At 26.0% G+C, this 14,245-nt stretch overlaps 2 protein-coding genes across 3 annotated transcripts in view; one reads left to right on the forward strand and one right to left on the reverse strand.

The window, feature by feature from the left end:
• Positions 1 to 5,891: 5,891 nt before the first annotated feature.
• Positions 5,892 to 8,795, reverse strand: LOC129959521 (merlin-like). The gene has a single exon (XM_056072390.1). The coding sequence runs from the start codon at positions 8,524 to 8,526 to the stop codon at positions 6,730 to 6,732; it is 1,797 nt and encodes a 598-aa protein (XP_055928365.1). The 5' UTR covers positions 8,527 to 8,795; the 3' UTR covers positions 5,892 to 6,729.
• Positions 8,796 to 9,296: 501 nt separating this feature from the next.
• The window catches only part of LOC129958220 (pyridoxal phosphate homeostasis protein-like), a 30,143-nt gene continuing 25,194 nt past the window's right edge, over positions 9,297 to 14,245 (forward strand). For both annotated transcript variants that reach the window (XM_056070503.1, XM_056070504.1), the window contains exons 1-5: positions 9,297 to 9,433; positions 9,928 to 10,032; positions 10,712 to 10,747; positions 11,650 to 11,725; positions 13,130 to 13,267. In XM_056070503.1, the coding sequence (XP_055926478.1) occupies positions 9,359 to 9,433; positions 9,928 to 10,032; positions 10,712 to 10,747; positions 11,650 to 11,725; positions 13,130 to 13,267 (430 nt within the window). In that variant the 5' untranslated portion in view covers positions 9,297 to 9,358. The remainder of the gene's footprint in view (positions 9,434 to 9,927; positions 10,033 to 10,711; positions 10,748 to 11,649; positions 11,726 to 13,129; positions 13,268 to 14,245) is intronic.

Genomic DNA, 14,245 nt, shown 5'->3' on the forward strand with positions numbered 1-14,245 from the left:
CACAAAAAAAAATACGAAATGGCGCTATATGACATTGTCAGCATGACAGCAGATAAAAAAAAAGCCATAGAAGTTATTTATTTTTTAAAAAATGTTTTTGTGTGTGTGTGTAAAATCGTGCTTTTTCAGGAAAGACACTTATATGGATAAACTTAAAAAGCAAAACCTTATCTAAATATAAAATTTGATCCGAATCGTTAGAACCGTTTCAGAGATACACGAAATAAATTTATATTATATTATATTATATTATATATATATATATATATATATATATATATATATATATATATATATATGTAACATATTTTGGTTGAAGTAGAATGCAGGGTCGAAGCAGTGAAGAGACTTGGTATTTTTATTTTCGTTTTATTCTATTCCGAGTGGCAGGCATGATTATATACAAGAAAACGCAGTGTGGCACAAAGCAGAAGTAAGAGTGAAAAAAGGGACGAACAGATGATCACTAGCCTTATATAACATAGGATTTCCGGCCACGCGCCTTTGACCTTTGATACCTTTTCAAGGGTACCGAAGTATCATTCTCATTTGAAACGTAGTTCTGGTGGCACATTATTTTTACAAAGGGATTAATTAGACCGAAAGTGGAATTGGATCAAGAAATAAGAGAATATTTTAGAATGAAGTTACGATGGGCTATAAATTAAGATAAAGTTTTGGAAATTAATTTGGTTTAAATTAAGAGTTTAAAATATATATATATATATATATATATATATATATATATATATATATATATATATATATATATATATATATATATATATATATATATATATATATATATATATATATATATATATATATATATAAGCTAAGGCGAGCTGCTAACAGATCTCATATCCTGTATGACGCCATGTTGTATCATTAATCACATGATGCTTTCCCGCCATTATTGGCAGACGAGAACTTGACGGTGAGACTGTAAGACTTACAGCTCACGCTCATGTATCTTTATATTATATATATATATATATATATATATATATATATATATATATATATATATATATATACATACATACAAGAATTGCTCATTTAAAATGATAAGACAATACATTATAATAACATTTGTCTGCGCTATACCACCTCTATGAAACCAAAAATCTCTAAAAAGTCCAAAAAACAATAGCGAACTCCTTAAAATCTCCAAAATAGTAACATTTAAGAATATGATTGGGGGAGGCTTGATCTGCCTTGCATCAAGGACATTCAGCAAAGATTCTCCGGCCGTGTTGGAAGGTGAGGGATTTGGTGTATCCACTCAAAAAACGAGAGAGCCGTTTGCTGTTTTCTAGAGATATCCGGAATATTATGTAGTTACGGGATCGCTTTCAGATGAAAGAGATATATTTTTAAATGTAAATGAAGATTGTTTTCCCATAGATCTCTTTTAAAAAAACCTTACTTTTATGGACAGTCATCATTTATCAGTTGTGCAAGATGTCGAAATATATTTTGTTTCCAATGTTTTTACTGTAGTTACCATTCTGGTTCTTGTATATAATCGAAAATAAATGACAATAGTAATAAAAACCAAATTAATAAAAGAAAAATATATCAAAATAAAATAAAATAAGAATCCGTCCTGAAAACTTTCTCAAGGATCACCCACAGGCAGGGATTCAAAAAAAGGGATTTTTTTTTTTCTGTGAAGGAATACAGACTAAAAAGTCCAATATTGATTCCTCGTGACCCGAAAATCCCCTGAAATTAGGCCTAAGAGATATACCATTTTAACAGAAAAGAAAAACACAAAACAATAAATTAGAAGAATACGACCACTAATAAGCAAAAATACAATAACATAAAATAACCATATAATAACTCTCAAACCAATTATGAAAACAAAAAGGAAAGGACATACCAGCAGCAGGCAAAGAATTTTTAACATAAGATGTCCCATTTTGTTACCCGCGCAATAAACCTTTTTTGCTAACGCCATTCAAGGTAAAAATAATTGGAGAGTTTCAGCGCCATCTATGGAGTTAGTTAATATGCAACGGAAGGTCTATTCTCATTTTAGGTAAAGGATTTATCCCAAATCATCTCTTTTTTAATTAAAAAATTAATATTGCAGTAGTTTCTGGGAAATTCATTATTAGTTAAATTTGTAATGAGATTATTTGATGCTTCAATATAGGAAATTTTGTTATTACAAACTCTTTTGATCCTGTTAAATTGTGAGAAAATTAGATTTTTGAAAATTTTAGAGTTTAGATTAGAATGATAATTACTAAGTTTCGTTATTTTAAAGTTGAATTCATCCCTTTTATCGTAGATACCAACTATTGTTTTATCATTAGCTATTTCGATTTTTAAATCCAGAAAGTTAGCCTCAATTTGATTTTTATTTGTTTCTGTTAGAAATAAATCTTTTGGATAGCAATTAGTAACAATATTGGTATTATTTCAGTTTATCAAAAGTAAGTCATCAATACACCTCCACCTGTTTATTAAATTATATTAAATTATTTTTTTTTCTCATAGTAATGTAGGAAAATATTAGCTAAAGCACTTGAGAAAGCTGTTCCCAATCGAAAATAAATGTATATAGGATAATTTTTTAGAAATATTGAATAATATTTTTTACAATGCGAGTATTTATAATTAATAATTATCACCATTTACATTATATTTATTATTATTTTTTAAATATTAAATTACAATTTAAGTATTAAAATAATAAACATTTATCCTTGCATAAAAATAAGTAGCATATTAATTAAAACTATCTGTAAATCGTTAATTAAATTTAAATAATTTTATTTTTTTAATGCATCTGAATTTATAATTTTATTCTTTTAAAATTTTGATTTTATTTTTATGTATTTCGATAATAAATATTTATTTTTGGGTAAAAAAATTAAAAACATATTAATTAAAAGTATTTGTAAATTTTTAATTAAATAAGAATTATTAAAAATGAGAAAAAATTCACAGTTTCAAACCCTGACCTTCGGCATACGAGATGGCTACCTAGACAACCATGCCATTGGGATCCACCGGACAGGAGTCATGTTATCAGTATATAAGCTTTACCAAAAGTTTGAGGACCATTTTCTCGAAACTGACTGGCCATTGCGTTTTAATATTTTCATGAACGAACATTCTAAATGTATACAATCATTATGCTAAATCTCATCCCGAACTCAGATTTCAATCCCGTGCCCTCCCCTTGTCAGCTATTGTTAACAGGATAACAGCCCATAATATACAAGCACACCTTCTAGGGAATGAATAAAATTTAACATATAATTTTTATAAATTCACTTCAAAATTACCCTTTATAAAATAGGTCATATTTCTTAACGTATACAGCAATTATTTCATTTTTAATATTTAATAAAAAATGGACAGAAGAAAAATCATCTTAAAAGAACTTTATATATAAAGAAAATTCATTAATTATCATGAACCTGATTTCAGAAAATCATTAAAATAAAACACTCTATAATTTTAACTTTTTAAAATCCACTGTATAGATTTTTGGCTAAAAACATAATAATTTTTTCTTAGATATATGAAAATTTTTATGCATATCCACTTGACATGATCATTTACTGTTGGGGAAAAATGTACAAATAATTTCAATTCCCAAGTAAATATGCAGGAATAAAAAGCTTAATAAAAAAACATACATATGAAATTTAAAGACTCAAATAGAGAAAAAAAAATCATTAGTCAAATAAATTGTCCAATATAAGCTCCAAATGTATTCAAATAGAAAAGAAAAAAAAAATGTATTTTAAACAGAATGGCTTCAAGTGAAATATTCAGTTTTAGATTACTTAATAAATAAAATTTGTATTAATAATTTAAATATCCAATATTTTAGTTGAGTTTTATTAAATTTATTTTCAAACTGGCCAGTTCTGACATTTTTTAATAATTATTCTGAATTAGTTAGCTTTAGTTCTTTAACCATCAATGGATGGAAGAAGGTTTACCTTAAAATGAATTTAAAAAATATAAATATCAAATTTTCAGAAAATTGCAGAATCCTTTGTTTTAACAATTACAAAACATAGTCAAAATATAAGATTTTATAATTTTAATTCTTTTAAAATAATTTTAAAATTATGTCAGCAACTGTAATCTTTTTTAAAAATAGAAAGACAGTCATCTTTTTACATGTGTTCATTAACAATAGGTAAAATATACAAAATATTTCAATTTGCAAGTAAACATATGGAAAAATAAAGTTTAAAAAAAGACTGCAAGATAAATTTACAAAGAATTGGCCAGATATGAAAAAATTTATAAGAAAAATAAAAATAATTCTATTCAAAAGAGAATTGTTTCATTTGAAATCTTGATTTTTCAGATTTCTTTACTAACTTTCTTAGATTTATTCAACAACATTAAATAAAAAAATAAATAAAGTAACCTACTAGTTGAAAATTAATAAAGAAAGTTTGAATTTTACTTTCCAATAACCAACCAGGTCTGGTATTTATATAATTTCCTTTAACAATTATTCATAATTGGTCACCATCTCTTTAATCACAAAAGGATAGAGGGGAAAAAACACCTCAGAATGAACTTTAATAAATATTTAGCATTTAAAAATATATAAAATCAAACTTTAAGAAAATTCATTAATTTCTGATTGATACAATTGCAAAAAATTATAAAAATAAAAGATACAAAAATCTTAACTTTTTAAAAATCACAATATTGATTGATTGGTAATATTTATCTTTTTTTTTTTTTTTTTTTTTTTTCCAGATACATAAAACTTCTTTATGCATATTCAATTGATATTTCATTAAATAATGGGAAAATGTATACATTATTTCAAATTAGTAAATATACAGGAATATAAAGTTTGATAAAAACACATAAGATGAATCTACAAAGACTTGGATATAGGCAAAATTTATAAGAAAAATAAGTTGACCAGTGTAAGCTCTAAAACCACTCAAATAGAAAAAGAATAAAGAAATATCTGTTTAAAATAGAACTACTTCTACTATCTAAAAATAGATTTTATAAAAGAAATTGTATTAATAATAATAAATAAGCAATCCAACATTCTAGTTGAATTGTAATAAATTAATTTTTTAATTTATTTTCTAAAAACTGGCCAATTTAGGCATAAAATAAATTAATTTAATAATGAGTCATAATTAGCAATTCATTAATCATCTAAGAAAGCAGAAAAGATCTGTAACAATAAGTTATAAAAATATCATAATAAGCTAAAAATCAAGTATCAATTATAATTTTTCATGAATTCAATTTCAAAAAATTGTTAAAATAAAAGAATTTATAATTTCAAGACACATCTAATAGTCATGCCTAGTTACTGTTGGCAAGATACACAAATTATTTTGATTTCCAAGTAATTACATAATTATATTAATAGAAACATGTCCAAGATGAAATTAGAATTCTCCAGATACATGAAAAATTCATTACAAAAATAAGTTAACAAGCATCAATTCTAATAGTAGTGAAATAATAGAATTATATCAAATGAAACCTTAGTTTGGATTTCATAATAAATAAAATGAAAATTATTAATAATAAATAATCACAAATTAACCACAACAGATTATCCAACAAACTTATTTGTTTAATTTTAAATATGTCATAATAAAGTCTTGTGATGAATATAATTATATACATATTTAGTATTTTGATAATAGTTATAAATAATATGTTCACAATTTTATAACCATTAAAGAATAGTAAAATATTGTATTAAATTCAACCATGAAAAAAAATTTTAATCCTTTTTTGGAAAAAAAATTAATTAACAAATCTAAAGAATTTTTTTTTAGTTTTTCAATATCTAAAAATAACAGAGTTAAACACTAAAACTATCACAAAATTTCTTATAATTATCAGATAACCTAAGAGGCAGAAAAATTCAAATAGGAAACATAGCACTTAATAACTACACTTTTAATCTTGTATTTATTTTTAGATGGTTTTATTTTTTAATTATTTTCCAAATTTATCAGTTAAAACTTCTCAAACAGATGGGAATTATTAAATCAAATACTTCTTTTGTATACATTCCATAATGCAATTAGCATTATTTTCATTCTTTTTTCCCATGTATCTGGCCTTAATTCATGTCAAGCATAAGTGCCTATTTATCAAAACAAGTCTTGTGAATAATTTTAACAAAAATTTAACAAAACATTAAATATCTCCAATATTTTAACAAAAATGTAAAGTGAGAAGAAACAATGACCCATTAGGACATAATCAATTATAAAGAAATTTGTACGCTGATAAAATTAAAAGCTGAATAATTTTTTATAATTCAAGCAACATTTTTTTTTAATAAGTTGTTGCAGTCTTAGCAGAGAAGCAATACTAACAGCTTAAAAATTTTTAAGAATATGCTTTTATAAATCTTTTAGTTGACATTTGGCAGAAGAGATGTACAGATAATTAAATTAGGTATCATGCATCTCTTAGAGAAGTTCAAAGAATCCCAAAGGATTCATGAACCCCAAAATTAGGAAACAGTACCTAGACAATATTTGAAAATTACAACACAGACATATCACATAAATGAGATTAAAAAGCTATGTATAAACTAATAGAATTCATTAAATTTATGTTCAGATGAAAATATATTTCTTCTGTACAAAAGAAACTGTTGATAAAACACTGTAAATTGCTCTAATATACCAATCCTATTCTTTTACTGATTTTAATCTTGCTTACCTCATAATATGCCAAATGCTATAATTCTTCAAAGAAAGCAACACGAGTTTTGGTAGATCCAGATTTTGTTCTTCTTAGAGTTGAATATTTATTTTCTCCACGATCAGCATTATCTTCATATATATGATCTAGGGAAGTAATATTATCTTCAACTTTCAATACTTCAATTTCAGTTTTTAGTTCTAACAACTGTTCCTGTAAATGTTTACTTTTTTCTAAATATTCCACACGTTCTTTTTCAATTTCTAAAGTTAACTTTTCCATTTCATGGTCAGAAATTAGATCATATGTAACAGAATTATTAGCAGCATTCATGTTAGGTTCTAGTTGTAGCTCGGGATACTGTCTTGGCACTACATTTAGGACATCAACAGGAGAATTTGATATATAGGATTTGGAATAACTGTTCTTAAATATTTCATGCAGCTTTTCTTTGGCATCTTTTTCAGACATCTGTGCTTTAATAAGCTCTTCTTTCAACTTTTCAGCTTCTTTGGCTCTTCGTTCCGACTCTTGTACCATTCTGGTAGCCAATAGTTCAGCTTCGTGAGCTTTTCTTTCCATTAACTTCTTTTCCTCCTCTGTCTTTATGGCACTTATTTTGACTCTCTGAATCTCTGCTTCAGCATCAGATGCTTTCTGTGTCAGCAACATAGCTTCTTCTTCAGCTATTCTTGCTTTCTCAGCCAGAAGTTCAGCAGTTTCTTCAGATCGACGCAATGCTTCTAGTGCTACTCTGGCTTCTTCTTGATACTGCAACATCCTTTGTTCTAGATCTGCCTTTTCTCTTTCAATCTCTTCTCGCAGCTGCTTTTCACGAGAAAGTTTATTCCGTTCAATCTGTCTACGGAGTAGAACTTCTTTGGCTTGTGCTTTCATTTGTTGAATTTCCATGGAATCTGGTTTACGACGTCGCATGAACAGATCATGGTTACCAACACATAAATCTAATATTAACTTATTCATCCTTATTTTGGAAGAATAAAACTGGAATGAAGGAGAAGTTCTGTCAACAAGTTTAATTGTAAATTTTTTATTATCAAATGATATATTCCTAATTTCATTCCAAGGAAAGGTTATTTTGGGTGTTAATTTGTTATTTTTCTCATATATGTTTAAACCAAGTGCAGTCACTCCTAGCCACAGTTCACTCTCTTTTTTATTACAAATTGGAAAATAGTTAACTCCATACATATCAAGGTCTTGAGCAATTTTCAAATATTCCATTTCAGCTTCATCACGTGTCATATTTTTATGATCAGCATACCATGTCTTGATTCGTTCTTCCCACATTTCTGGAGTCATTTGATATTGATCTATGACACGTTGAGGAAGAAGATCTTCATTTGCCAACATTCCAGGTTTGTAAGTTGCTTCATCATAATCACCATATTTCGCTTGTACAGCATAAGAGGCAAGCAGTACAGATGCTTCTGGTGGGCAATATATTGACATATTAAGAACAGCTTGTTTAACTTGCAAGAAAAATAAATGCTGAGTAATTTCTTGGACTAATTCTTCAGATAAATCTTCCGGATAAAACTTTGCTAAAAATAAAAATGAAACTGGCAATTTTTTACGAATATCTTGATCTCTTACTTTTTTATCTAGCTTTAACCAGGCTACAAAGCCTTCAGAATCAACGTACTGCAAGCCAAAATACCATACCTCCCGAAGCCCGATAGTTCGACACACTAAGTCGAAAAGATCTCTTCCAGTAGCTTTTAAATCTAAATCAAATTCCAGTTCAGCATCCATCGTCGTAACACGCACAGGGAACACTTTCCCCGATGGTTTTTTACTCTTTCTAAACATGAGGAGATTAAAAATTTAAAGCAAAATTCATTACTAAAATATAAGAACTAAAGTAAACAACTCTCGAAAAAGACGTCAAGAAGCAGACAGGAAGTCTATGTTGTCCATATTGCACGAAATAATTAGAATTCTTTTTACAACATGAAACATTTCAATAGTTTCATGAATTAACGTGTAAATTCATTTCAAGTGACAAGCAGTAAATTAACAACAAAAAAAACAAAAACAAGGAGGATAGTGCCTTCTATAGCCTTCTATCCTCCTTGATAAAAAACATAACATTTCTTTTCTCCTGTGATATTGTTGCCAGACAATTTCTAGAACATGATGAATTCAATACATTACTCATGCCATGTCAAAGTTTTCATACCGCCTATTAAGCATAGTGACTATAAAATTTTTTCACGATGCAAATTTTTATTAGAGCGAATGAAGGTAAAATGCTGCTAATAAATCATCAATTTTGATTTTACTTACAGCATTTTAATGAATAAATCTATTAATTAAAAGATATTTTATATAATAACTCCAGCCTTGTTCTACTTATGGATCTTCGTTGGAGGTACCAAACAATAATATGAGTAAAATTTCATTTTTTTGTATTCTTTGAAAAAATTTAGTGACTTATTTTTCTATTCGTAGAAAGAGACATCAACTGCTAAAAAAGACAATTTAAGAAAATCCCAAACTTTAGCATTAAAGGTAAAGCCAGATATTCAACTGAACATTTTCTTTTGAAACGAACTGAAATAAAACGAGTCTTATCATATTCGAAATAATTGCGTTTCAGTTTTGAGTTGTGATTCAATCGCTTTTTCGAGTTTAATTTCAAATGGAACAACCTATCGAAGAAAATATACAGAAGGTCTTGAAGCTAATTGAAGAAGCAAAAGCTCGCCGTTCACCTGTACGGCCTTCAACTTGCCTTTATGATTAATTTTTTTTTATTATAATTATACATTAATATTATTAACGATGGGAAAATATTTATATTTTATCTATGTTCATAGAATCAAATACTGATTAAGAGAAATACATTTATGAGGTTTAGTATTTTTTAAATGCCATCAGAATTATCATCCATATCATCATAATAAATTGTTTCTCTGTAATCAAATTGTTCTACGTAAATGAGGGACAGTGCTATAATTATTTGGTGAGGAATCTTTTTATTTTAAAACATTTTCATATAGGTTTTGTGAAATTTTGATTTTTTTTTTTTTTTTTTTTTTTTTTGGCATTGCTGCTAAATTAATTGTACATGCATTTAGAAAGATATATAAATTAAATGTATTACTTACTAATTCATATCATGTTAATAATGATCTGAGAAACAGTGCAAGGATTTACAAAACTTTTTCACATATAAAATTTACATTTTTTTTTTTTTTTTTTTTTGAGGCATTTACTCACGAAGTGGAACTTGTGGCTGTAAGCAAAAAGCAACCAATATCTTCTATTGTCCGTACATATGAGTGTGGAATTAGAGATTTTGGAGAAAATTATGTAAGTTGCCTTTATGTATTTAATTTTCTCAGTGTTAATTGTGCCCAAATTCATGCTATTTAAAAAAAATATAAACTGATTATGTTCATTTGAAACTTTAAAAAAGCCACCTTTATCGGTCACATTAGTTATGAATTTTGATATAATAAGAAAAGACAGCTGACAAAGTGGATAAATGAATGAAAATCTTAATTGAATGGAAGATATACTCTTTAGAGGAATGTTAAGTTATTCAGAAAATTTTGTAAATAAGCTTTTGTATACTCCATTGCATGTCTACCATTTTCTAACTACAGAACTGTATTTATGTCTTATAAAATCTAGTGCCTGATTATATCAAAGATATTTTTAAAAACTGTTTCAATACCCTCCCCCCCCCCTTTTTGGATTAAGTTCTTTTTACTATTTTTTTCATTAATAATTAGTATAACATTTGAAACAGAAACTATGGTTAAGTTTTGTAATTATTTCTACAGAAAACATATTTACCCATTATTGTAAAATTTTTGTTTATTTTAATGAATATAATGGCATTTTTATTAGTTACTTATCTTATTTTCTTCGTACCATTATTACTAAAATTATTCCTCCTGCCCATTTTAGTATTCAACCATGAAAATTGTCTGAATTTTATTTATACATACATTTAAAAGTTTTATTTTTATTTTAAAATCCTTAGGTGGCAGAACTTCATGATAAAGCAGTTGATGAAGAAGTAAGCATGGTTTTCTGAATATAGTGTTTCTAAATGTATAAGTCTTTTTTGGTAAAATCTTATTGACCATTATAAAAAGGTATAGTAGTAGTAGTAGGTGTAGTTATTAAATATAGTTGTGGAGGTAGCCTTAGATTATTTGATATGCAACTTCATAGTCTGATTCAGATCAGATATTTTCTATCATCTCACCATAATTCTAAATATTTCATTAATAAACTGTATGATTTCAAAAAAGGGACATTAATTTCACTGAACAAAATACCAGTTTAAATTAATTTGATTCTACATTATGGAAAACAAATTGTTAATAAATGCAGACAATTCATGACAGTTAAAGTCTGTAAGAATTTTTTGATTATTTAATTACATTAATTGTCATTTTAACTCAATAAAATTTCATATTTTGCTTTAATTGATTGTATATTGCTTTATTGTACTATTATAATTACTGTAATTGTCGAACTTTCATTTATTTAGTTATTTTGTTTACTAAATGTTTTATGTACCTTAATATTCCCTAACAAATATTATAGGATGTTTATATAGATGTATAAATGCGAATTTTAGTATTAAAATTTTTAAAAAAAATTTATATTTTGAGTCGAGTGTTAACAGAAAATTTTTGATTATTCCTCAAATATCTTATTATTAACACTGGCTATTTACAAGACTTTTAATTTACTTTTTTGTATTAATTGAATTTCTTTCTATACACAGTTATATCTACTAAATGTTTTGTTAACTACTGTGTATCATCTGGTAATTTTTAACATCACATATGTGTGTGTGAAAAAAATTAAATCATTTTCAGAAAGGGAATTATAAGTTTCTACAATTTGCTATTAACTTGAATGTGTGTAATAATTGGAAAAGTAAGATGTATGGGTATTTCTTTTCAGATTGTACATAACTGTCCTGAAATTAGATGGCATTTCATTGGCCATTTGCAAAGTAACAAAGTTTCCAAACTTTTAGGTAAATTCATAAATGTGTGATGTTTTAATATGTTTAAAGGTTTCTGGGTGAATTCTGTGAGAAATACTATGTATGTGATGGTTGTTATAACATATTGAAATTTAAATTGTTATTCCTAATTTTAAGTTTTTTTTTTTTTTAATTTTTAATTTTTTTTTATTTTAAGATTTGAGCATTCTTCAAATGTCTTCAATAAAATTTCTATTTTTCACGTGATTTTGTTATTATATGATTTTTTTTAATGTTAAAATTCCATTTTATTTCAATTCCTATATCAAAAATTTTGAATTCCCCTCCCCTACCCAGATTCTTTAAAGCTTGAATAAAACATTATTTAGCAGATTAAAAAAAAAAATCAGAAAAATTACTTTTATGTTTAGGTTAATGGCATCTTCAATATCACTTTCATGATTAATTGTATCTATTATTGTTCATGCAATTTTCTTTTCAGTTTAGTTTGCTGTAACCTGTGCAATTTATATATTCTTGTGAACTAGTTTATTTTATTTTTTTATTAATGGCCTGTTATTTTTATGTAGTAGAATCAGTGTAATTTAGCAATTTTTTTTTATTTTTATTTTGAATCATTTATTTTTAAACATTCATATATATTTTTAATTTCTTTATAAATATTATGCTGTTAAACTATGCTATTTATTACGTAAATTCGTAATGAGTGCATGTTAGATGATAGAATAAAGTTAGACTGTAAAACAGCAAATCTCATCTAACAGCCGGATAATCCGCACCGCACATAACCCGCCCGCGGATAATCGGGAGTCTACTGTACATAAACATTTATACTGTAATGATAAGGAATTTAATCTTAATTAATAATCTTACACCCTGCTTACAGCAAAATTATATATAGACACAATTTGATTATAGATCAGTGCATTCCTTGATTCAAAATATTATATTGTTCAGAACTCTGTTGTAAATCCTTTATGTATATATATAATATGTAAAATTTGCACAATCTAGGAAATATTTAAATAAGATTTTTTATTATTAAAAAATTTAAATATTTAAAAACTTTACTAATGGCAGAAACTTGGTTACTTGGGGCTCTAGATATCTTATGAACTTATTTCTTGTTAAACTTTATATAATTATTTTAAGAATTAAACATATTTTTAAAGTAATCAGCAGGTATTAGGAATGTATAACATTTATTTCTTATGGAAGCTTATCAGCTATTTAAATTAAATACTTTTTATTCTTACTTACAATATTTGTATTGAAATATTCTTTGATATTTGGTTTATTGTTGCTTCATCATATAATTTTTTACTTGTAATAACAAAAATTATAGCTGTAAAATTTATTCCCATAAAAATAATTTGTTTAGTTAATTGTATATATTCATGATACATTTCTAATTTTGATCCATTATATTTACAGCATGCCCAAACTTATTTAGAATTCATACCATTGATTCTGTAAAAACTGCTGATTTTGTTCAGAAACATTTTGCAAAAATGCCAAATAAACCACCATCTTTAAGCATTATGATTCAAGTCAATACAAGTGGAGAACCAAGTAATAAATATTTCATTTTATAATTTGTGATCAGCATTTTTCTTCTGTAATTTTATCATTTAAAAACCATCTTCTTTTTGCTGCATGATACTACAAATAGTTTTGTTCAACTTATATACTCGCTTATATTTTCATAGGCAGTTTGTTTGTTATGAATGTTTTTATACAATATTTCAGATTTTAAGATAGTTCAACTATATTTTGTATTTAATATTTAACTAGTTAAAAACTAAAATTTTACCAATTTGTTAAGAATTATACCAATAGTACATCAAAAAAAATTTTAATTTTGGTTTCTTATATAAATCAAAAAAGTTTTTATGTTTATGTATTTGAATATAATAAGGACTTTCCTACTTCAAAATGTTTTTTCCTTGCAACAGAATTCTATTATTGATACATTTTTTTTTGGATATTTTTTATTCATTTTTTTAAATTATATTTTGCTATTCTAATTAAAAAGTTATGCTACTGTTTTCATTGAATTAATTCTGTGTTTGCATAAATTCATCATTTATATTTAAGAAAGCTATTTGTTAGCCTCCCTTTTCATTAAACGTTTTATGAATTTGAAATGGATTCTTAATTCAGCCAAACTTTCTGTTTGTAATTGTACATCTCTCTCTCTCTTTTTGTTGTTGTTGTGGATATTAAAAAGTTTTATATGAAGGAAACATTTTGTGCAAACTATTATGAAGCAGTAGAATTAACTGTCAAGATTCATTTGTGCTCACAGCATCTTTCTGAATGTGTATATTTAATATTATCAATAATACCTTTTCATTAAAATTTAAAATTGCAAGGGATGTTTTTAGTTTGAGAATATTTTTGTTTGTTTAAGGCAAATGCTTTCCTTAAAGTTATGTTTTTATTTAAGAACGGATTTTATATAAAGTAGCTAAATTCATTTGCTTTGGTGACTTTTTAATATAACTCAACTTCTCAATTTTATTTATTATTTTTCCCCCATTTAGTGTA

Source organism: Argiope bruennichi, chromosome X1 (genome assembly GCF_947563725.1).
Source record: "Argiope bruennichi chromosome X1, qqArgBrue1.1, whole genome shotgun sequence".
NCBI classification, from domain to species: Eukaryota; Metazoa; Arthropoda; class Arachnida; order Araneae; family Araneidae; genus Argiope; species Argiope bruennichi.